Consider the following 24,902-nt stretch of genomic DNA (forward strand, 5'->3'; position numbering starts at 1 on the left):
AGAGCAGCTTCTTCTCTCTTCCGGCCTGCTCTGTCAACGGAGCAGCTTCTTCTCTCTTCCGGCCTGCTCTGTCAACGGAGCAGCTTCTTCTCTCTTCCGGCCTGCTCTGTCAACGGAGCAGCTTCTTCTCGCCTCCTGCCTGCTCTGTCAACAGAGCAGCTTCTTCTCGCCTCCTGCCTGCTCTGTCAACGGAACAGCTTCTTCTCTCATCCGGCCTGCTCTATTGACGGAACAGTTTTTTCTCTTCCGGTCTGCTCTGTTTACGGAACAGCTACTTGTCTTCGGGTCTGCTCTGAAGACGGATCATTACTGCCGATTTCGTGCTGATTGACAGCAGGGAGACAGCTATCAATCATCATGGTGCTGGCAGTGACGTGCTGTCGACAGACTGGAAGAGAAAGAGCTGCTCTGTTAAAGTAAGATTAAAGGAAGCAGGAGAATCGCTGTCTGAACTGGAAGATCGTCGAGGGGCAGAGGAGGCACCTTGCCGGTAAGTTCTTAGCCCCATAGCAAAAAAAAAAAAATAACCCAAACTCCTTTAATGCGATCGTTCTGTCCCCATACAGCGTGCATGTTGTCCCGTCTTTACAAGATCATTTAATGGCCCGCAATAAATGACCCAATAAGCCAATGATAAACGGCATTTTTAAAAGGCATGATGATCGGGAACAAGCGTTCTTACGATTGCTTGTTTACCAATTACGGGCCTGTATAAATGGGCTTTTAAATGTATTAAATACTAACGTGAAGTAAAAAAGTTCTATGCTCAGCCTCTTATTACACCCCTTTACTATGATGTTTCCTATTCTTCTCCATGGCAGGCTACAAGCAGAAAGTGATGACTATGCAACCCCAAATTTATATTATATATATATGTCATTAATAAACATTTTAATTAAAATCCAACAATAAATAGTGGAAGATGAATGACAACCTTTACTATATGAAATGCATAAACCTAAATCCATGCAGCTCACTGGTTCATACCTTAAAAAGCTACTTGTGCAACCCAAAACTTTTTTTATTGATAAAAAAGTGACTTTTGATGAGAGTCAAAGGTTATGGTAAGTTTTAATGTGCAGCACATGTGACACCTACCGAGACTACCTGAAGCAAATGCAGATTGCAGTGCAGCAGCGAAGCCCGGCACCATTTGCTGGTAATAGATGGTATCAGCGCAGACGCAGGCTGCAGCACCAACAGCTCCCGGCCAACTGCGGATAGGTCGTGGGAATCCAACCAGGAAGACGGGCAAAGTAAAAAGTGCCAGTAAAGGTGAGGAGAGGAGAGCGGAAAGGATGATGAAGGTCAGCACCACGGGGAAGAAGATGATGTTCACTGTAATCAGACTGCTTGTAGATTTCCTCCTTTGTTTCTTCTCCGTCCAGGACGTCAGCAGAACAGTTAATGCAAACTGCAGCTTAGAGACCAGCTGACAAAGCCGGTCACGTATTATAGCAACCTGAGAGGGACGGAAAGGAGCAAAGTTACATATCTACAATGTAGGATGACAGTGACCGCAATCAGTGGGGAATAATGAAAGAAAAAAAAAGATTTTTAGTCTACAAGCTTCAGAGTAAAAGCTGCCTTTTCTATGGTAAGGATAAGGCTACTAAACTTGCTGACAACTTTATGTGTATGGGGGCTTCCAGTGTGTGTAAGGCTTGTATAGGCTTAAGCCCCCCCATACACAGATTAATGTCAGCCGAACCCGCAGATAATGATAAGTTCGGCCGATAGTCTAATGTCTATGGGAGCACTGGACAATTAATTGCCGGGGGATTTAAAGATCCGGTATGTCCAATTTAGGACTGCTGGTCCTTTTCTTCTCCCCGTGATAAGCCGCCGCCAGACATGTCTGTCAGTGGCTCTCTCATAGAGAACACAAGAGCACTCAGCTGAAAGAGCGCACCTGTGTATGGAAGAGATGGCCGAGATAGCTCACTCATCTAATTTGTACGGGGTGGTGGGCATTTTAATCTTGATTTAAGTTCTATGTTTAGCCAAAATATTGCATCACTGCATTAAAAGAGGCTGTCGCATCGTCTATCTGCAGGAGCATACCGATTACTTGCCTTTCGGCTTCCAGCTTGTCGGGGGGAAAAGGTGCGCTCCTGATGATTGACAGCTCATAGCAGTGGCATGGTCGGCTCTGTTGGTCTGAACTGTGCGACCTCCGATGCTGCAAGCAGAAAAAGCTTTGCCTCTACAGCAATGGAGAAGCATAGAGGGACTGAAGCTGGCCGAGTCTTCTAGAGAAGTGCTGGCAAGCTCTGAAGCAACGAGCTTGTAAGTGCTGCTTGCCAAGGAAACCAGCCACCTCAGATAGACTGCAGAGACTTAGCAAACGAGTAGTAAACTATGGCATTGAAAAAACCCTCCTTTCTTGAAAATGGAGAAGATTTTTGATAAGAGGTAAACTGCAAAATTTCTGTTGTTTTTTTACAAGAACTTTGCAATTTTACCCACTTAACAAGATGGGTAGTATGGGCCAAGCCTAACAGACGGCACGCATCACATATTAGTACTTTTACCCTAGAGAGGTGTCCACCTTGTCTGTTGGACTGACCCTGTAATATGACTGGGAACTGAAATAATTATGAAGTTTACATAATCTTAACATGAACGAGAGAAGCAGGTACAAATTAAAACAATATATTAGGTTCGGTTCACATCAGCATTATGCAGTCTCCGCAAGATATCATGGTAATATTGACTTAAAGAAGAACAAAGTATATTGACCTTGTCTTGCAAGAAGAATACTGCAAACCCAATGGAAAGCGGGCAGACCCCTTTTATATGTCAAAATCAGGATTAGTCTAAAAGTAGATCCAGTTTAACTGTCAGAAGCCATGTTGTAAGTGTGGACGGAGCTTTCTCAATTATCTGCACTGCAAGTAGTAATGGATATACTCTCAATCAGAAAATAACGTATTTGAGCTGTGACTCCATTTATCTATTTCTAAGAATTCAGAAAGCAGAAGAGGAGTAGAGATGAGTGAATCGATTCTCCGGACCCTCGTCCAGTGCGCTCGGCAGTAGTCCGTGGCCACCAGACAGAATCCCTGCCTTCTTCCTGCCGGCATCTCTGGGGTCTCTTCTGATTACTAGGCATGCCACAACGTCGTGTGTGTAACACTGGTGTCGTGCCGGGTCTACAAATTAGAAGGGGTGCCGAGGATGCCGACAGGTAGGAGACGGTTTGCAGCGCTTCCGTCCTGTGGCCAAGGATTACTGACAAAGCTCTTGAGAATCGATTCGCTAGTCTCTAAGGAGTTCTAAAGAAACCTGTGACATTAGGGAAAGTAATGGCATACAGGGGAATGTAAAATACATTTTGTAATAGATATGACAAATATAGGCTCTATTCATTTGTCACGTTCATTCATTTTTTGGACACGTCGAAGGAATTCAAAAACATATGGATATTCCCTCTGCACCCAATGTGTGTCAAAAGTGTGGCATATAGTAGACACTATGCATTGGCATATCTTTTTTTTTTTTTTTTTTTTTTTTACACATTGCTTAGAAAAGCATGATCTAGCATGTAATGCAGTATAATATAAAGTATATATTTTTTTACAATTAAAGTTTATGGCAGATGCAAGTAAAAAATACTCCCTCCTATATGCGTGATAAAGAAATGTGAACAGAGCATTAAAAGCGCGACAGCGTCACTATACGTCCTGCCTGTCATCAGATCTCGCATATGAAATGGATAGACGCAAGTACGTCTTGTGCACGGATCATACTAGAGCAGGGCCTGGTTCACATCAAGTTTTTGTAATTTTTAAAACAGCCTCACGTTTTTATATTGTAAAGACAGAAAAAAACTGATGCATTTTAAAGAAAACTTCTGTTTTCTTTTTTAACATAGAGTGGGGAAAATAAGTATTTGATACGCTGCCAATTTTGCAAGTTTTCCCACCTGCAAAGAATGGAGAGGTCTGTAATTTTTATCACAGGTACACTTCAACTGTGAGAGATAGAATCTTAAAAAAAAAAAATCCAGAAAAATCATATTGTATGATTTTTACGTGATTAATTTGCATTTTATTGCATGAAATAAGAATTTGATACAATAAAAAAACAGAACTTAATATTTGGTCCAGAAACCTTTGTTTGCAATTACAGAGGTCAGACGTTTCCTGTAGTTCTTGACCAGGTTTGCAGACACTGCAGCAGGGATTTTGGCCCACTCCTCCATGTAGATCTTCTCCAGATCATTCAGGTTTCAGGGCTGTCACTGGGCAACATTGAGTCTCAGCTCCCTCCAAACATTTCCTATTTGGGTTAAGGTCTGGAGACTGGCTCGGCCACTCGAGGACCTAGAAATGCTTCTTACGGTGCCACTCCTTAGTTGCCCTGGCTGTGTGTTTCGGGTCATTGTCATGCTGGAAGACCCAGCAATGACCCATCTTCAATGAGGGAAGGAGGTTGTTGGCCAAAATCTTGCGATACATGACCCCATCCTCCCTTCAATACAGTGCAGTTGTCCTGTCCCCTTTGCAGAAAAGGACCCCAAAGGTATGATGTTTCCCCCACCATGCTTCACGGTTAGGACGGTGTTCTTGGGGGTTGTACTCATCTTTCTTTTTCCTCCAAACATGGCGAGTGGAATTGATACCAAAAAGTTCTATTTTGGTCTGATCTGACCACATGACCTTCTCCCATGCCTCCTATGGATCATCCAGATGGTCATTGGCGAACTTCAAACGGGCCTGGACATGTGCTGGCATGAGCAGGAGGACCTTGCTTGCCCTGCAGGAAATAATCCATGGCGTAGTGTGTTACTAACGGTAATGTTTGAGACTGTGGACCCAGCTCTCTTCAGGTCCTCCCGTGAAGTTCTTGGCCGATTCATGACCTTTCTCAGAATCATCCTTACCCCACGAGGCGAGACAGTCATCTTGTGCTTCTTCCATTTACTAATTATTGTGCCAACAGTTGTTGTCTTCTCACCAAGCTGCTTGCCTATTGTCCTGTAGCCCATCTCAGCCTTGTGCAGGTCTTCAATTTTGTCCCTGGTGTCCTTAGACAGCTCTTTGGTCTTGGCCATGGTGGAGAGGTTGGAGTGTGATTGATTGTGTGTGGACAGGTGTCTTATATACAGTAAACAAGTTTAAACAGGTGCAATTAATACAGGTAATGGAGTGCAGAGTAGGAGGGCGTCTTAAAGAAAAACTAACAGGTCTGTGAGAGACAGAATTCTTGCTGGTTGGTAGGTGATCAAATACTTTTTTTCATGCAATAAAATGCAATATAATTATGTAAAAATCATACAATGTGATTTTCTGGATTTTATTTTTAGATTCTGTCTCACATGTGAAGTGTACCTACGATAAAAAATTACAGACCTCTCCATTCTTTGTAGGTGGGAAAACTTGTAAAATCATCAGTGTATCAAATACTTATTTTTCCCACTGTAAACATTGCATTTATTTGCATTGGGTTTTTTTTTCCTCCTAAAAACTGATCCGTTTTTCTTGTTTGTTTTTTTTAAAATGGGGAGCATTCAGGAGATCATGCGACTTTTTTTTTTTTTTTTTTTTTTAAAAACAGACATGAAAAATCAGATGCAGATGTACAACAATACGTTTTTTCAGATTGCGATGTTACAAAAAGCTGATATGTAGTTCATCTGTTTTTTTGCAGATACCGTTTTCAGCATTCTTAAAACAGATTCCTGCACAAATGTACCTTATTTTTCAGACTATAGGACATAGTTTTTCCCACAAAATTTGGAAGGAAAATGGGGGTGCGTCTTATAGTCCGAATGTAGGGGGAAAAAGTTTTGAACCTGGCTCACTGTGGGAGGGGTCACAGGAGATAAGAGCAGGTTCGCCACTACAGGAAGCCGGCAGCGGCAGGAGTGGGGCGATACTGCGGGCATTGGGCGGGGAGGAGTGGAGTCCCCACTGCGCACATTGACCTCGAGGTGGGCTTCAGGAAAATGGTGCCCCGATGTATGCACAGATGATGAGCCAGGATCTCAATCTGCTGAAGACCACCGGGAGAGCAAAGTGTGCATGCGCCGACACTGGTGCCATTTTACTGAAGCCCAATGCAAGGTGAATGTGCGCAGTGGGAACTACGCTCCTGCCTCCCTTGCGTCGCACTGCCAGGACACCCTCTCCTCCCAGCCCAGGGTCCGCAGCGTCGCCCCAGTCCTGCCGCCGCTGGCTTCCTTCAGCGGCGACCTTGTTTCTGCCTCACGCGCCCAGCTCCAATCGCCGCCAATTCCTCCCCACCTCCCCCAGCAAGCTAGGCTCAAATTGTTTTTCCTATTTTCCTCCTCTAAAACCTGGGATGCGTCTTATGGTCTGGTGCATCCTATAGTCCAAAAAAATATGATATGTCAAACAGAAAACCTACTTGACAGACCTTTTTTCTCATGTAAATACAAATGTATCCGTTAAAACAGGAGATTGGAAGTTAAATGACACTTTAATAATAGTGACAAATCTGTCACTTTCCACATATTCTATGGGATGCAAACTTACCAAAATGAGTCGTATGCCGGTGTCCAGCCAGACGTTCCACCACACATTTGTGTTGAACAGCTGTACAACAGATACTACAACCATCTCAAGCATGGCATTCTCTGTATTCTGCCAGATCTGAAAGAAAGTAGGAAAAGAAGAATTGAATTAGGCACGAAAAATTAAAGGCAAAAATGTTGCACTTACAAAATTTCAAACCTGATGAGGCCGATGTACACGCTTTGACAATCTACATTAGAATATCTGTACAATCCTTTTTGAAAATTTTCTCTTTGGTATTTCATTAAGTGGCTCTAGCTTAATATCAAGATTACACAGCTATTCTGATGTAGAATTTCAAAGCATGCACACCGGCCTCATCAGGACTAACAGGTCTATTTAACAATGTATGAAGTAGACTTGTCATATCTGAAAGCAGATCCACTTTAAGGCCCTTTTTCCATGCTTATATGTACATTGCATATCCCTGCTCACACAGGAAAATGTGCTTCTGATAAAGATGTTTAAGGCCATGTAAAATATTTAATGCATTTTGCTCACCTATCGGCTGATCACTGCCATGTTTGCACGTTAAAATGGGCCTTAAAAGGGGCTTTTCCTCTACTTTTAAGCCTGTTTTGCATGGGTCCAGAGTGAGGGAATCAAAAAACTTGTACCCACTGCCCAGACCAGTGCCGCTCCTCAGCACTGACCGCTGCTGGTCTCATGGCATAAAAAATAACACGTGACGACACAGAAGTCGGTGCGGAGAAGCAGCGACAGTCCTGGAGTACAGGATTTTTATTTATGGTTCCTAATCCTGTGCCCATACACAATGGGGGAGATTTATCAAACTAAATATGTCTTTCATCAAATGTGTTAGACCAGAGGTCCCCAACCGCCGGTCCGCGGACCAGGACCGGGCCGTTGGGGTTTTTCAGCCGGTCCGCGGCCCTGCGCCTGGTCAGAGCTCGCTCTGTGTGGATTTATAATGTTTTCTGCCATAGCCGTGACAGCTCGCAGCTCCTGGCAGAGAACATTATGCAGGACGGGGTGGGGCGTCGGGCGGGTCTTAGTGACGCAGCCCTCCACAGCACAGCATGGTACCTGTTGTACGTCACGGGGCGGGTCTTAGTGACGCGGCCCTCCTGCACAGCATGGTGTGTTCCTGACGGGGTGGGGCGGCAGGCTCTCCTCACTGACATGCCCCCGGCAGAACATGTTATGTGGGGCGTGCTGGGGCAGCAGACTGGCTTCAGTGACGCGGCTCCCGGTACTGGTGTTCAGTGTGTAGCGCTGCTAAGCAGCAGCGCTGTATACACTGACGCTCAATGTACAATGCTGCTACTTAGCAGCGCTGTACACCGAGGTCCCGCCAGCATCCTCCCCATACAGCTCCACCCCTCCATAACCCCACCCCCATATGACCAAAGCCCCGCCCCCACCGGGCCATGGAAAACTGGTCTTCCTTATAGCCGGTCCCTGGTGCAAAAAAGGTTGGGGACCTCCGTGTTAGACTATATCTGCATCTCGTCCTTCAAGGAACTTGAATAGCACCCTTCCCCAGCTGCAGTTTGTTTGGAAAAAATAAAAGCTGATCTTTACTCCCCTCCCCGGGTCCAGTGCTGAGTCTCCGCTGCTGTTCCCGGAGTCTGTTACTGTCGACAGTGCTGCAACCAATAACTAAGCGCAGTGGCTCTTCCCAAGTTGACAGCACGAGCTGTTGAGCACACTGATTGTCTACAGCGCTGCAGCTAATAACAGATACTGGGAGCAGAGGCGAACACTTAGAGCTGGACCCGGAGAGGGTGAGTAAAGCTAGCTGGTTTTTGGTTTGTTTTTTAAAAACAAATTGCAGCCAGATGAGAGGGGTTTTTGGAAACAGGGAGACCCCTTTATAGTATACCAGATTTATCAAACAGCATGATCCACCATGATAAATCTGACACATTTTAAGACTGTCTGATCAATGTTTGTTTTTTTTGTTTTTTTAATGGCCTTCTGCTCGATCTCAAGCCATGGCGATTTGATGGATTAACGATTTGTGGGAAGATTGATCTTGTGCAAGTCTAGATAGGTTCACCAGGGTCTGCTCCACTGTTATCTTGATTGTATCAAGCCATCGGGTTTCTAGGCTACCTCTCCGCCTTGTTCCTTCTATTCTTCCGGCCATGATGTCCTTCTCCAGTGACTGCTCTCTCCGTATGAGGTGTCCAAAGTAGGCAAGTCGTAGCTTGGTGATCCTTGCTTCGAATGACATGTCTGGCTTGATTTGTTCCAACATTGATTTGTTTGTTCTTCTTGCCATCCATGGTATTGATAACATCCTTCTACAGTACCAAATTTCAAAGGCATCAATTCTTCTGGTCTTGTTTCTTTATCGTCCAGGTTTCACATCGCTATGTTACCACAGAAAACACCAAACTATGATCCAAGTTTGTACTGTCTAAGAATTAGACAATAACGATAAATATCATATATGAACAGGAGAATCAATTGGAATTTTAAAGGTTAAAATAAATTTTATTAGTTACAAAAATTCAATATTTGGTAGAAAAATACTTTGTAAATAAAAAAGACAAACAGATAATCACTGGTGGATTACATATATACAAGTGTAAAATAACATGCCACTGGGCATAGGTAGAGTCCCCAACTATAGTAACACAGTGGTGAGCAATGGAAAACAGTCCATACTTTACATCATGTAATTCCAATAAAGATTGGAGAACAAACCACCTTACCCATTGCTTAAGTCAGCCAAGTTTGTTACCAGACAGAATGGAGTCCCCAACGCACGTTTCGCTATTTTAAATCATTCTCTCTGGTAACAGACTTGGCTGACTTAAGCAATGAGTAAGGTGGTTTGTTCTCCAATCTTTATTGGAATTACATGATGTGAAGTATGGACTGTTTTCCATTGTTGACCACTGTGTCACTATAGTTGGGGACTCCACCTATGCCCAGTGCCATGTTATTTTACACTTGTATATATGTAATCCACCTGTGTTTATTGTCTGCTTGTCTGTCTTTTTTATGTACAAAGTATTTTTCTAGTAAATATTGAATTTTTGCAACTAATAAAATTTATATCTTAACCTTAAAACTCCAAGTGATTCTCCTGTCCATATATGATGTTATTTCAGAGTAGTTTATACCATTTATATGGGTTCTTTTTCTGACCACAATTTGTGGCGGTATCCACATTTATCATGCATTTTGGTATATGCTTATATCTAGTAATGATAAATATGCCTCATTAAGTTTTAAAGTAGAGGAAAAGTCCTTTATCTATATCGAGTCTATCAAGGAAGACCACTACTTGGACAACCCCTTCTCATTCCTCATGTTCGGTCCCGTTAAAAAAATACCACCACCTATACTCACCTCCGATGTCGGCACTCGCGTTCCTGGGGCTCACTTGAGGTTATCACATCACACGAACCCTGCACTCAATCAGCGCCGGCTTCACTGTCCCCGCCATTCAGACGTATTGAACATCAACAAGAAGCCAGGGCTGCCGATCCTCTCTGACTTCCTCTTGATGTTTGATTTGTCCGAAGGCGGAGACAGCAACGCCAGCGCTGATTGGGGGCGCAGGGTTCATGTGATGCAACAACATCACGTGAGCCATGAGAACGCAAGTGCCGACACTGCTGGAACGGCGTCGGCACCGGAAGTGAGTATAGGTGTTTTTATTTTAACGGGGGCAAAACATGAGGAATGAGAAAAGGTTGTCCAAGTAGTGGACAACCCCTGTAAGGAGAATTTTTTTTTTTTTTTTTTAATTAGCTATTTTAATGCCTAGATGTTCCATGTAAAAAGGCACTTTACAGCTGTTCAGACAAAAAAAAGTATATTACCATCCTGTAAGCCCTTGTGAATCCGATGCAGACTGACACAGAGTGCAGGTTATACAGTGACGTGTCTAGAGAGAGGTAAGCTACCATCGCAAAAGGAGAGACTGAAATAAAAAAAATTAAAAAAAGATTAAAAAAAATAATTTAGAAAAATCAATTACTTTGAACAGAAATATCAATCCAAAATTCTTTTTAGGAAAGTGGTAGAAAGCAATTTAGTTTTTAATGAAGATCTTCACGCCCCCAAAACTGAAGGTTCCCTTACTCATTAGACCAAGTCTCAAGACGGGGAGAAATAGCAATCCAAAGTGTATTGGCCCCGGAAGCTTTGGGGGAGTGCAGCCCTCTACAATTCTGGATAAAAGGCAAAATCAAAAACTGCCACGGATGCAATTCTTTATGTCCTAATGTATTTTTATTTTTTTTTTACTTTTCTCCTACTTACCCAGCATGAGCACAATTCTCCTTACAAGAGCAGCTTTTTCTAATCTGCTTTGCTTCTTCATGAAGACGTTTAACATCCGGATATCGTTCTGAAAAAAGGGATTCCTTACAATCCCCAATATATAAGCACCTTGAATTTCTTTGAGAATCCATAAAAAAGCTAAAAGTATAATGAGACAATATCCGACAATGGCCTGAGGACTTTGTAAGGAAAAAGTGGAAATGCAGTAGTGATGTAACAAGCTGGACTCCAGCAGGACCAAGGTCAGGATGACGCAGTACATCGCCGGTTCCTTCCAGGTCATCTTCCAGGAGAAGGCATCATAGTTCTCTGTGGATTCACTCTGTTTCTTCACACGATGTCTGAGAGCAATTGCTATTTCTGCTAAATTAAGACTGAGAATGAAGCCAAGTCCAGCTATGAACAGAACCAGACCGATGGAGTTTGGTATGAAGTAGGCCGATATGGTTACCCCGACGGATACTATGAACATGATGAGCAACCTGCAAAAAGACAGAGAACAGCGGAATTACAAAAAATATTTTTCTTTTGTGCCCGTGCTTTCCAAAATTATACCCCCCAACCCAGGTAAATACTGGTGCAAATTTTCCCTTCTGCCAACTAGGCATTTACCACAGAGTTTCTCCAAATCCAAGTTTAATAAAATGGTAAAAAAAAAAATGTAATTCCACCATTTGTTTCTGAGTTTTGTTTTTAGCAGCGGGGTAAAAATTACCTGGCACCATGATTCTTCAGGTCGGAAAGATTACTGGTATGTGTCTTTTTTTAATATAAAGTGGTGAAAAAATAAACAAAACAAACAGCAATGTGTTAAAAATAAATAAATAAATTTGGTTTTAGGTTGCCGTTTTCTGAGACCCACAGCTTTTTCAATTTTCGGTCAAAAAAGCTGTAGGAGGGCAATTTTTTTTTGTGGAGAGTTGAGGTTTTCATTGGTATATGCAACGTTTTGATCACTTTTGCATTTTTGGGGGAAGTGTGCTGACTAAAAAAAATATATATTTTTTTTAAAATATTTTTTAAAACTTTTTTTTAACTATATCTTTTAGTCACCTTAGGGGACTTGGCCCTGTGTTTGATTGCTTGTTCCATGTGCTATACATACTATATATTACAGTATATAAAGAAACTGATGGTTTCATATGAAGCTTATAGAAATACCAATATACAGGTGCTTCTCACAAAATTAGAATATCAAAAAGTTTAATTTATTTCAGTTCTTCAATACAAAAAGTGAAACTCATTATATAGAGTCATTACAAACAGAGTGATCTATTTCACGTGTTTATTTCTGTTAATGTTGATGATTATGGCTTACAGCCAATGAAAACACAAAAGTCATTATCTCAGTAAATTAGAATACTTTATAACAATATCTTAAAAAATGCTTTTAAAATCTGAAATGTATGGTCAGTAAATGCCCTCAATACTTGGTCGGGGCTCCTTCTGCATCAATGCGGCGTGGCATGGAGGCGATCAGCCTGTGGCACTGCCAGGGCCGGCGTCAGCACCCGGGCAAGTGCCGGGGCCCTGAGCAGGCGGGGGGGGAAAGCCCACTCAACGTCGGGCATCCCACAGTGCTATGGGAGGGGGGCGGGGGGGAAGTAACATCCTACATGGGGTGTTATGGAAGCCCAGGTTGCTTTGATAGCAGCCTTCAGCTCGTCTGCATTGTTGGGTCTGGTGTCTCATCTTCCTCTTGACAATACCCCATAGATTCTCTATAATAGATTCTCTATGGGGTTAAGGTCAGGCGAGTTTGCTGGCCAATCATGCACAGTGATACTGTTGTGTGTAAACCAGGTATTGGTACTTTTGGCAGTGTGGACAGGGGCCAAGTCCTGCTGGAGAATTAAATTTAACATCTCCAAAAAGCTTGTCGGCAGAGGGAAGCATGAAGGGCTCTAAAATTTCCTAGTAGACGGCTGCGGTGACTTTGGTCTTGATAAAACACAGTGGACCTGCACCAGCAGATGACATGGCTCCCCAAACCATCACTGATTGTGGAAACTTCACACTAGACCTCCAGCAGCTTGGATTGTGGCCTCTCCACTCTTCCTCCAGACTCTGGGACCTTGATTCCCAAATGAAACACAAAATTTACTTTCATCTGAAAACAACACCTTGGACCACTGAGCCACAGTCCAGGTCTTTTTCTCCTTGGCCCAGATAAGACGCTTCTGGCGTTGTCTATTGGTCATGAGTGGCTTGACACAAGGAATGTGACACTTGTAGCCCATGTCCTGGATACATCTGTGTGTGGTGGCTCTTGAAGCAATGACTCCAGCAGCAGTCCACTCCTTGTGAATCTCTCCCAAATTGTTTAATGGCCCTTTAACAATTCTTTCAAGGCTGCGGTTATCCCGGTTGCTTGTGCACCTTTTTCTACCTCACTTTTTCCATTAATATGCTTGGATACAGCACTCTGTGAACAGCCAGCTTCTTTAGCAAAGACCTTTAGCTTACCCTCCTTGTGGAGTGTGTCAATGGCTGCCTTCTGGACATCTGTGAAGTCAGCAGTCTTCCCCATGACTGTGGAGCCTACTGAAACAGACTAAGGGACCTTTTTAAACGCATAGGAAGCCTTTGTAGGTGTTTTTTTGTTAATTATTCTAACTTACTGAGATAATGACTTTTGTGTTTTCATTGGCTGTAAGCCATAATCATCAACATTAACAGAAATAAACACTTGAAATACAGGGTGGGCCATTTATATGGATACACCTAAATTAAATGAGAATGGTTGGTGATATCAATTTCCTGTTTGTGGCACATTAGTATATGGGGGGGGGGGGGGGGGGGAGACTTTTCCAGATGGGTGGTGACCATGGTGGCCATTTTGAAGTGGGCAATTTTGGATCCAACTTTATATTTTTCAATGGGAAGAGGGTCATGTGACACCTCAAACTTATTGAGAATTTCACAAAAAAAACTGATACAACACCGCAGAAGAAATGCTAGCACAGGCTTCCAGTATCCGTTGTTTCAGATGCTGCACATCTCGTATCTTCACAGCATAGACAATTGCCTTCAGATGACCCCAAAGATAAAAGTCTAAGGGGTCAGATCGGGAGACCTTGGTGGCCATTCAACTGGCCCACAAAGACCCAATCTACTTTCAATGAAACCGTTCATGTAGGAATGCTCGGATCGGACACCCGTAATGTGGTGGTGCACCATCTTGTTGGAAAAACTCAGGGAACGTGCCATCTTCAGTGCATAAAGAGGGCAACACATGTAGCAATTTCAGATATCCAGTGGCATTGAGATTTCCATTGATGAAGAATGGCCCACTATCTTTTTACCCCATATACCACACCTTACCATCAAGATACGAGATGTGCAGCATCTGAAACAACGGATACTGGAAGCCTGTGCCAGCGGTGTTGCTATCAGTGTGTCAAGAGTGGGAGAAGAGGGTTGCATTGACAATCCAACACAATGGGCAGCACTTTGAACACATTTTATAAGTGGTCATAAACTTGTAAAAAAAACTCATGAAAGAATAAAGTTACGTTAAAACCAAGCACACACTTGTTTTTCATATGAAATTCTCAAGAAGTTTGATGTGTCGCATGACTCTCTTCCCATTGAAAAAAAATAAAGTTGGATCCAAAATAGCCGACTTCAAAATGGCCGCCATGGTCACCACGCATCTGGAAAAGTTCCCCCCTCCCATATACTAATGTGCCACAAAATGGAAGTTGATATCACCAACCATTCCCATTTAATTTAGGTGTATCCATATAAATGGCCCACCCTGTATATCACTCTGCAATGACTCATATATTATAGAGTTTCACTATTTGCATTGAAGAACTGAAATAAATTAACTTTTTGATAATATTCTAATTTTGTGAGAAGCACCTGTATTAGCCATGGGGACTTTTAGCAGGATCGTGCCCCTTAAATGCCACTGCCAGGGACAGACCGTCTTTTAAAGGGTAAAATGGCTGCTGTTAGAGGCAGATGCCAGCTGTGTAACACAGTTGGCATCCATTGTGTGTGGAACAAGCTCTGCTACCACCACGTTACATAGGACAAATTGTTGCATCCTATGTCGGAAAAGAGTTACAGGACCATTCACACAGGCCTAATAGGAACTGTATTTATTTTTCTTACACACTTTTGGTTATATGACAAAGTCACTGGTAAAGTGCTGGAGGGGAGATATGTTTCCCTGAGGCAATTAGCTTCAGTGAATTGAAATCGCTAAGTTTCCTCCAGCATGTTATTTGCTGAGAGGGGTTAATTCACCATTTGTAAAAGGGCGTGTTTTTATGAGAACAGCCATAGAGCTAATTGTTCTCCATATCTCCACCTCAGGGTGTGGTCTGGAGTTTAAATACAAGGCCTGCCGAGGGATTAGTTGTTCAGTGTATCTGGAGAGGCAAACTCCAGACAGGAGATGTGTGTTCTGTGCTGACCTGAACCATGCGGAGTTGCTAACTCTGAGCAGGCGGACCCCTGCTAACACAAGGACTGTGTTGTGAATGATGTAGTTTTGTTTTGCCGTTTTGCCCAGTGGGCTGTGTTTATTTTCATGGACTCAATGTTGGTTTATGCCACATTCTAATAAACCAACAAGAGATTTAAAGAGACAGCGTATCTGTATCTACCTCGGTGTGCAGCTGAGTGAGCGATCTACCACAGTTAAAAGTAGCCAAGCAAATGAATATAGCAACCAAAAACATAAAAAGATCATGAAAAGTCTAGGACATGTAATGTACAATAAACAATACCTTAAATTACTGGACATCGGTGACCCTCCCAATATAAATTCCAGTATCTGCTCCATTCCCCAAAGAACAAGTGCGTCAAGAGGTGGTAGGATGCCCAGAGCCCAAAGAAAGGGCAAAAATAAAAAGACGATGTGTAAGACTTTGTTGGCCAAAACTAAAGCTGGTACAGTTGTGAGAAATCTGCAAAGAAACAAAAAAGTAAGTACATCAGGTATCATCTTGGATAAGATATAGCCAAAAACACTAAACAATCATAACACAATAATAAAAGATGAAATGAAACGGAAAGAATAGAAAAAAAAAAATTGTAAAAGAAAAAGAAAATAAAATAATACAAGAGAAAATTAAAGAGTAAAAAGGTTCAAGTTCAACCTATTTAGAAGGCTGAACTTTCTTACATACAAAAAAATCCAACCGTTCTGCTGCGAGCACAAAGCATTTTATTGATCGCTATCTACAACCTTCTGGAAAATGGGAATTTTACATTACAAAGAACAAGCAATCTCCTCTGTTACTCAGGTGTGCCTCAGCCATCACAGGTCTGAAGTCGACCATATATATGAGCGCATTATATGGACTAGAGTAAAAATCGGACAGCACACTGACCAATGTCGTTCAATAGGGTTGTTCAGATGACAGTTTTTTGCATGTATGCACGTGAAAACAAAAAATAGCAGAATTCTCTTTTGTGTATCGGGTGAGATTCACCTACCAAAATTTATCAACCAAAAAAATTGGATTCCATACTGAACCTCCATATTCCATCCAATTTGTATCCATCGGATTCCATCAGGTACATTGCCATTAATAACATAGGAAAATGTATTTGAGCATTTTAGAATACTGGTGTATAGATACAGATGGAATATGGACGAAAATCGAGTTTTCTGAATGAAAATCAAATGGGTTTTTCATATACTCGTCTGACACAGAACTTAAGGCAACCATACACATTAGTTAATAGTCATCCAAACTCGCCGATTTCAGCCGACCATCTAATATGTATGGAGGCCTCCTGACTCTCATCCAACATATGACGTTGGAGCAGAGAAGGAACTGGGTGTTGGAATATCAACGGCCGATCCTTTTGTTCTCCAGGAGATAATCCTCTGACATAGGTGTCTGGCAGCGGCTTTCTCATAGAAAACACAGGAGTCTTGGCTGAGCCAAGTGACTCATGTCTGGGGAAATCGGGACAGATTGCTGTCGGATGAATGAGATAGCCATCTAATGTATATGGGGAAGGGGGGGGGGGCTTTACATTTGAGATAAAATTTTAACTTTGCCCAAGTAAGGCACATGGACTGGGGTTATCTACATTAGACAAACCGATGATTGACAGGTGCCGCTAATGTGTCATTATCAGAAGTGTGGAACGCGCCTCAAAAACCTGGACAGACAGCTCCGTCCACTCACTGCTCTAACCCCTCATAAAAATCTTTTGATAGTTAGCTTTCGGAGAAAAAAAAAAAATTTAAAACCGTCTAATTCAGGAAAGAAAAAAAAAAAGCATCAGTACAATTTACCTGTATGCAAGATCAACGGCGATGAAAGCAAATATATAAACGGGTCTGAGAAGGGGTGTGATTTCATAAGTGTCTTGTGCATGAAACGTGGCCGTTTCTGTGGCCGAATTGATAATTAAAGAATATTCTCCAATGCAGACTGTTATCCAGCCAAAAATAAAGATCACAACCGTTCCTCCGGTGTTTCCGTACAGCAGGTCTATCCTATACGGCATCAGATACCACGTCCCCAGTCCACACAGAGCCCCAGCCAAGATGGAATGAAAGATCAGGTTTGCTATAAACTTCTTGCCCGGTATGATGAACTTCACAGTGTCTGAGCCAAGGCAGCTGGAAAAATCAAAGTCGTCTTCATCTGTGAGGGTGTTTTGATTCTGTAGCCTTTCTACAGTGGATGTTTTCCTGCGGACATATTGGTTTAGCAACTGAATGACGAAAGAGGCGATGAGCATCAGTCCTGTTGAGAGCGCGGCGGCATAGTAGTCCTCTAGGATATGGACTTCGTATAGCACAGTGCCCACACCGCCTAGGACCCATGGTGTCAGGAACAAGATCACCTGGTTGATGTATATGTAAGGAGGAGCGCTGTAACCCAACTTAAATCGGGGACCGCCAAGGATGGTTTGTGGAAAACGTTTCCAGAAGAATTCCTGCTTGTAATCATTTAGTAAAGGAACATCAGGACCCATTCTTCTGAATCACAACTTTGAATTCGGTTTCATTTTTTATGCGGTGAAATAGTAATATCTAAAAAGGACAAAAAAACAAACAAAATAAGGTACAGGCAATAAGTGCAAGGATTATCATACTAGGACCACACAACTAACACAAGGAATCAAGCACACAGGCGTATCATGACTTTGTGCAAACTCGAAGTCTATGGGGCCACATTGTACCTCCAAATGGCACCAATTTTTTATGAAAGGTTACAGGTTTTTTTGGCACGTTCCGTCAGACACACTGCATCCTTCTATCATAGTATGGCGCCACCATAGCGAGTGTGTGCATTTCTTCCTAATGCCTCATTCAGATGTCTATTTTTCAGAAAAAAGGGAATAGTTTTCATTAGTTTTCCAGATCCAATTTTCTTCATCAATTTTTCATCCGTGTCTCCGCTTCTACCATCAATGTGGCATCAGTTTCTCTCATATGTAAAAAAAAACAAAACTATTTCCAATCATCTCCTACCCATTAAACAATAAGAAACAAATCAGCACTTGGATGACACAAGAATGGCACCCAGGTGTTATCCTTTTGATTAAATTGGGTTTAATTCATAACTCGTATAAAAAACAGATGTCTCCATTTTTTGTTTCACTCGGTCCACAAAAAAAAAAAAACAACATGTGGACATGCGATCAGCGGCATAAACTACAACGGATACATGTTCTGTGAAAAACAGATACAACGTATGAAAAAAGAGAAACAGACGTCAGATTGAGGCATAAGGCTGACCATACATCATCACTAGCTGTTGCATAAACCGATGAAGAATTGAGTTCAAAAGCACTTAAATAAAAAAAAATATTTTTTAATAGATTAACATGAAAAAAATAAAAAATAAATATGGGAATTTCAAAACAGAACCCCAATGGGCAAAAAAGATGGCACGGCAGAGAAGATGGATGCAGGCCATAATAGTATGATTGATAATGTGCAGTGCAAATAATTTATAGGGATGGGACATAAATGCACAAAATGTAACATATACATGCATATTCATAATGTACCAAGTGGTATAGTCGGTGACCAAATGTCCGTGTAAGGATCAGGGTATGAAACACAATGTTTCTATTGTTGGCCTCAACACACGTTTCGCTGTTGCCTTCTTCAGGGGATCGTTTTGGCTGCCAGCTCTTCCTCCCTACCCTCCTATGCACATGCACCCTCAATTTGACTGAGCAAGCATGTGTTTTCATTGGGAAGAGGGGAATAAGTAGGTGTCCAACACTTCAGGTATCTACTTATCTCTCCTGAGAACAAAAGGACCAGACGTTAAAATTTAACATGCTCGAACCATCTTTTCCCTGTCAGTATCTGCCAAGGAAACAGCTGGGAGTACCCATATCATAATATATTCGGCAGGTCCCGCTGAAATTGGTGGATTTGGCAATGTGTAATGGTACCCTAAGTGCACCCACCTTGTGATACACCTTCCCCTTATAGCCCCATTTCTTATCCATATATTTTTTTCTTTTTTTTTTTTTACTCCAACGTATCCCAAAATAAACATAAAAGAATATAATGTTATATTTATTGTTCTATCCATCATGACATATATACAGGCAGTTTCAGTAGGTAAGGAAATCCCTAGCCGGGAAAGCGTCAGACCTCATGGGGGATCTCTCAGACTTATAAACATGAATTGCCTTATTATTTACTGTACCTGCCAAACAAATGGATTTACTTCTCTCGTTTGCATCACAAGGTTTGGATTTCCTGTTTATTAGAGGAAAGATTACAAGTGAATAAATCGTGCAGTGTTCAATACTCAAAAGCAACAACGTAACAACAGAAAAAGACAATCGTGTGTGAACTAGAAATGTATCCATGTACGTAGTGACACTTACCCTCCCGTTACATTGTCATCCTAACCAGAAACTTTCCCTTTTCTCCACATGGACACATTTTCGATTTGAAGAGACATTTCTCCCTTACAGTGTTCCCTTAGTAATAGTAAACTGAACACCTAGCAACCCCAAACACTGACACCTCACACCGGCCCATTCAGGTGGAAGCACATCCTGGACGGTGTTAAAATGACTGTACTTCTTAAGGGTTATCTTTAAGATCACATCAATTTTTTTTCACACTTTTAGGCTATGTGCCCACGATGCAGAAAATTTCTGCAGCATTTCTGCATCTCCCTGGCAGAAAAAAAAGCATGCAGATTGTGCATGCGTTTTTCCTGCAGAATACATGCGGATCCACATGCGTTTCCGCATGCAGATTGACAAGCGCTTTCCAGGCGATAGCATCACTTGGAAAGTGCTTGACAACTAGGTCACACTGTATAAATCCATGCAAACAGCATGGATTTATATAGTGTGAACCGTAAAAATTAAAACAAATAAAGCTATACTCACCCCCGAGGCCCCGGCGTGGCTGCAGCGCTGCTTCCTGTCTGGTTCCCGGCTGCCAGCATATCGCGAGACAGAGCGGTGAAGGGCCTGCGGTCACATGACTGTGACGTCACCGCAGGTCCTCAAGCGATGCCGGCATTCAGAGAAAAGCCTTCGGAAAGGTGAATATAAACTTTGTTATTTTATTCATTTTTTACAGGTACAATGGTACCCAGGTCTGGATGAGAGTCTCCTCTCCTCCAGAACTGGGTACCATCCGAACATAGAGACGCATAGAAGCCGCTTGTACAAATGTACAGTCGCGGTTTCTATGCGTTTCAATGCAAGTCAATGGCGGGAGTTCCGCTGCGCTTCCGCAAAATTAAATGACATGCTGCGGATTTTTGTACGCAGCATAAACGCTGCGGAAAAATCCGCAGCATGTGCATAGAACATGCGGAATCCCCTTGGGGACCATGGGGTGCGGATTACCTAGCGTTTCACAAGCGTTTCCGCTGCGGAAATTCCGCAGCATAAACGCTTGAAAAACGCTACGTGGGCACCCAGCCTTATTCTGCATAACCCCAAAAAAATACAAACACCATTAGAAATGTTGGTCGCTACAGGGGTGGTCCACTTTTTTAACCTAAGTCCCGAATAACCCTTCTGGGACCTCACCCGCCGGGAAAAAAGGACCCAATGACACCTATTCCACAATTTGTGTGGTGACTTTCCTTATATTACTGTGTACTGTACTGCAGAGGGTGTTTTAGGAGGAAATACAAGTCCGAAAATTCTCAGCAATGAAATCACATGTAAGGTGAAAATAAGTTATAGGCTAAAGATGAGCGGACCAGTAGAAGTTCAGGTTCATCGGGTTCGACCGAACTTTAATCCAAAGTTCGGTTCGGGTAACAGACCTGCACTCGAAGCTCATAGAAATCAATGGGGACCCGAACTTTGGAGCTGGAAAATCTCTCTCCAGGTTCGCTCATCTCTAGTTATCGGCTATCCATTGGATAATATATCCATCCTGGGGGTCTAACTGCTGGGTCCCCCACGGATTGGCAGAATGGGGAACAATGGAGTGGCAGTGCACATACTCAACCACCGCTCCATTCATTCCCTATGTAGTCAACTGCAAAAAGACAAGTGCAGCACTCGGCAGCCCTACAGGGAGTAAATGGAGCGGAGGTCGCACATGTGCAGTGCCATTCCACTCCAAGGCCAGGTTCACACCAGCGTGTAAAAAATGATTCATCCAGAAAACTAGGACGGTTTTTTATCTCACTTCCCATTAGTGTGCAATTTTTTTTTATTTTTTTTAACAACAATTAAACCAATTTTCCAGATACAAAGTTTTATCCAGAAAAAAACAAAACAAAGAGATCCATAGAGTATTAAAAGCAAGAAATGTTCATTTAACATATATAAAAACAATTAAAAATGTTGCTTACAGGGGACGCCCAAGTAAACCTGACCATAGAGAAAGAATAACATGAACCATATGTCATGAAAAATAGTCCAATGGGGGAAAATAGGAAAAATAAATAATTATACAAGATTAAATCCTGTCCCTATGGTCAGGTTTACTTGGTGTCCTTTGGAGTACAGACCAAAAGTTTGGACACACCTCATTTAAAGATTTTTCTGTATTTTCATGACTATGAAAATTGTACATCCACACCGAAGGCATCAAAACTATGAATTAACACATGTGGAATTATATACTTAACAAAAAAAGTGTGAAACAACTGAAAATATGTCTTATATTCTAGGTTCTTCAAAGTAGCCACCTTTTGCTTTGATGACTGCTTTGCACACTCTTGGCATTCTCTTGATGAGCTTCAAGAGGTAGTCACCGGAAATGGTCTTCCAACAATCTTGAAGGAGTTCCCAGAGATGCTTAGCACTTGTTGGCCCTTTTGCCTTCACTCTGCGGTCCAGCTCACCCTAAGCCATCTCGATTGGGTTCAGGTCTGGTGACTGGAGGCCAGGTCATCTGGCGTAGCACCCCATCACTCTCCCTCTTGGTCAAATAGCCCTTACACAGCCTGGAGGTGTGTTTGGGGTCATTGCCCTGTTGAAAAATAAATGATGGTCCAACTAAACGCAAAATGGATGGAATAGCATGCCGCTGCAAGAAGTTGTGGTAGCCATGCTGGTTCAGTATGCCTTCAATTTTGAATAAATCCCCAACAGTGTCACCAGCAAAGCACCCCCACACCATCACACCTCCTCCTCCATGCTTCACGTTGGGAACTAGTTGTTTCACACTTTTTCGTTAAGTATATAATTCCACATGTGTTAATTCATAGTTTTGATGCCTTCAGTGTGAATGTACAAATTTCATAGTCATGAAAATACAGAGAAATCTTTAAATGAGAAGGTGTGTCCAAACTTTTGGTCTGTACTAATATATATATATATATATATATATATATATATATTTATTTTGACACTATTGGTAATTAAATTTTACAGCAGCAGCTATTCATAGTTTACAGGACCAGTTACAGTTTCCTATGTTACAGAATTACAATGTATCCGTAAAAAAAACTGATTCTATACGTATGGATTCCAATTTCTTTGTTGTGCCCCCATAGACTTGAATGGGTAAGTCTCATCCAATTTATGGAAGAAACTTAGTCCGTGCTGCGATTTTTTTTTTCACACACAGATTCAATCCTTTAACTTTGCTACGTAATTCTTCCCAATAGGACAAATTCACATATCCGATATTCTCTTTTTTATTTTTAACAGATAGAGCACACATCCATTCGAGTCTATGGGCACGGTCACATGCATTCAAGTGCTGTCTGGATTTTTTTGGATAGGAAAATTCTTTATTTGCATATGAGAAAACCAGATACCGCATTGATGATAAAACAACCACATGGGCCAAAAATTGATGAAAATTGGGTCCAGTTCACTGAAAAAAAATGTTGTTTTTTTTCTTTTTTTCTCTTGGAGCAAACTAAAATCCACTTTTCTTTTTTTTTGCTTTTCTACTGTATGTGAATTAGGATGCAAAAGCCGCATTCCCTCCTTGCATTGGATGTGGATTAATAGGGATAATCAATGCAAAATCCAGGTGACCAAGGTTGTGTAGCATTTGTTTGTTTTTTATATTTATTTTTTAATAATTATTTTCTTTAATACATGTTATATAAATGAATAAGTTTATATTTAATATATTTTGATAAATATTTTCTCCAATAAAACTTTTAGAACATCTGGAAAAAAAAATGTTTGCACAAAAAGGACAATAAATTATAAAATGCCATAAAAACAATCATTCCAAAGCCTTCTACACAGAGATCACTCCTTCGCTGCCATTTTGATCTGACTATCCTGTGATTTTACCCTATACTGTGGTAGCAAAATAAAAGTAAAAAAATAAAAAATAAAAGTTAAGTTAAAACATAACAAATAAATAAAAGTAAATAAATGTCAAATCAATATATTATATAAAAATATGAAAAAAAAAATCCACAAAAAAAAAAAACATGGAAATATAAATTGTCGACAAGGGTTAAAGGTACATTCATAGGTGCATAACACGAGGCATTAATGATGTGCGGAGGACAGCACAAGATCTAAGGGACCCCATAGACCCAGATGAGGGTGGTTTCTCATAATGACCAATCAGAATTCAGCTATGGAAAATATAAGATGTGATTCGATTGGTTGCTAGGGGTAACTGCATTCATTCTCTGCTAAAAGGTGACGTCATAGAAAGTCAGAGCGAGCCCTTGGTGCACGTACAGACACTGAAGCCCGGGGAGCGGCAGACGCTGCGCGTTATTACTCACACGGCGGGTGCACAGTGCCGCATGCTATGTCGCCCGCTCCTCCCGGCGGCCTGATATAATGACGTCCCCGCGCCCGGTGCCGGCACTGAGGAAGGCTCTGCACTCGCGTCCGTCCCACATTTCCCTCCGTTTCCGGGCACTCACCCGCCCCCCTCGGTTAGCGGGCCGCGGCGCTCCTCAGGCGGCTCCCGGTGCCGTGTACACAGCCTCCATCTGCTCCTCACCTCCCTCCTCCTCATCCCCCCGCTGAGGTGCAGGGGCGCGCACTGTGCGGGTGCCCGCGGAGAAGTGCACAGGCGGACGGCGGGTGTCAGCGCCTGTGTGCGGCCATGGCCGCCGCCGCCACCTGATATTCCATCTACAGTATCACTATATTACTATTCATTAGTCCAGGCTCAGCGGCATGGCACCTGGCAGTGTTACCTGTGGGAGGCGCTATGCTGGGATTACACAACAAAGGGACCATCACAATAGGCTTTTGGAGCGGGTCCGATTTAAAAAAAAAAAAAAAAAAAACGCTTGAAAAATCGCCAAAATAAAAAACGCTTGAAAGATGCTTCCTAGTGTGAATTTGATTCTTTTTTTTCCTCGCAAGATTTTTTTCTCTTTTCCAAAACCTCAAGCGGAAGAAAAAAAGTGCAGCGTCCGTAAAGGCTGCAAATAATCACTAAAGGAAAAAACTCCAAAATCTCCTCAGAAAACGAGCATTTCTACTAGGACATACATATCACATCTGGCCCACGGGCTAAATCTGGCCAGCACGGTGGTTTTATTTGTTCCACGACACCAGAACCATCCCCACACTGTGAAGACCATTATTCTGTATGGAGGACTATGTGGGGTCCATTATTCTGTATAGAGGACTATGTGGGGCCCATTATACTGTATGGAGGACTATGTGGAGCCCATTATCCTGTATGGAGAACTATGTGAGAACGATTATTCTGTA

At 42.2% G+C, this 24,902-nt stretch overlaps 1 protein-coding gene across 5 annotated transcripts in view; it reads right to left on the minus strand.

Annotated features, from left to right (window-relative positions):
• Nucleotides 1–24,331, minus strand: part of PCNX4 (pecanex 4) — a 42,963-nt gene extending 18,632 nt beyond the window's left edge. Inside the window, exons 1-8 of one of the 5 annotated variants that reach the window (XM_073638727.1) lie at nucleotides 24,098–24,331; nucleotides 19,463–19,515; nucleotides 17,077–17,823; nucleotides 15,551–15,730; nucleotides 10,788–11,290; nucleotides 10,346–10,446; nucleotides 6,504–6,620; nucleotides 1,099–1,462 (exon numbers count right to left, since the gene is read on the minus strand). In XM_073638727.1, coding sequence (XP_073494828.1) covers nucleotides 1,099–1,462; nucleotides 6,504–6,620; nucleotides 10,346–10,446; nucleotides 10,788–11,290; nucleotides 15,551–15,730; nucleotides 17,077–17,765 — 1,954 coding nt within the window. In that variant the 5' untranslated portion in view covers nucleotides 17,766–17,823; nucleotides 19,463–19,515; nucleotides 24,098–24,331. Of the gene's footprint in view, nucleotides 1–1,098; nucleotides 1,463–6,503; nucleotides 6,621–10,345; nucleotides 10,447–10,787; nucleotides 11,291–15,550; nucleotides 15,731–17,076; nucleotides 17,824–19,462; nucleotides 19,516–19,646; nucleotides 20,017–23,953 lie in introns of those variants that run through there. The other 4 variants (XM_073638728.1, XM_073638730.1, XM_073638729.1 and 1 more) reach the window with 4 other exon arrangements.
• Nucleotides 24,332–24,902: the final 571 nt, after the last annotated feature.

This window comes from Phyllobates terribilis, unplaced genomic scaffold (assembly GCF_046119375.1).
Source record: "Phyllobates terribilis strain yellow unplaced genomic scaffold, ASM4611937v1 Scaffold_7__3_contigs__length_470593459, whole genome shotgun sequence".
Lineage (NCBI taxonomy): Eukaryota > Metazoa > Chordata > Amphibia > Anura > Dendrobatidae > Phyllobates > Phyllobates terribilis.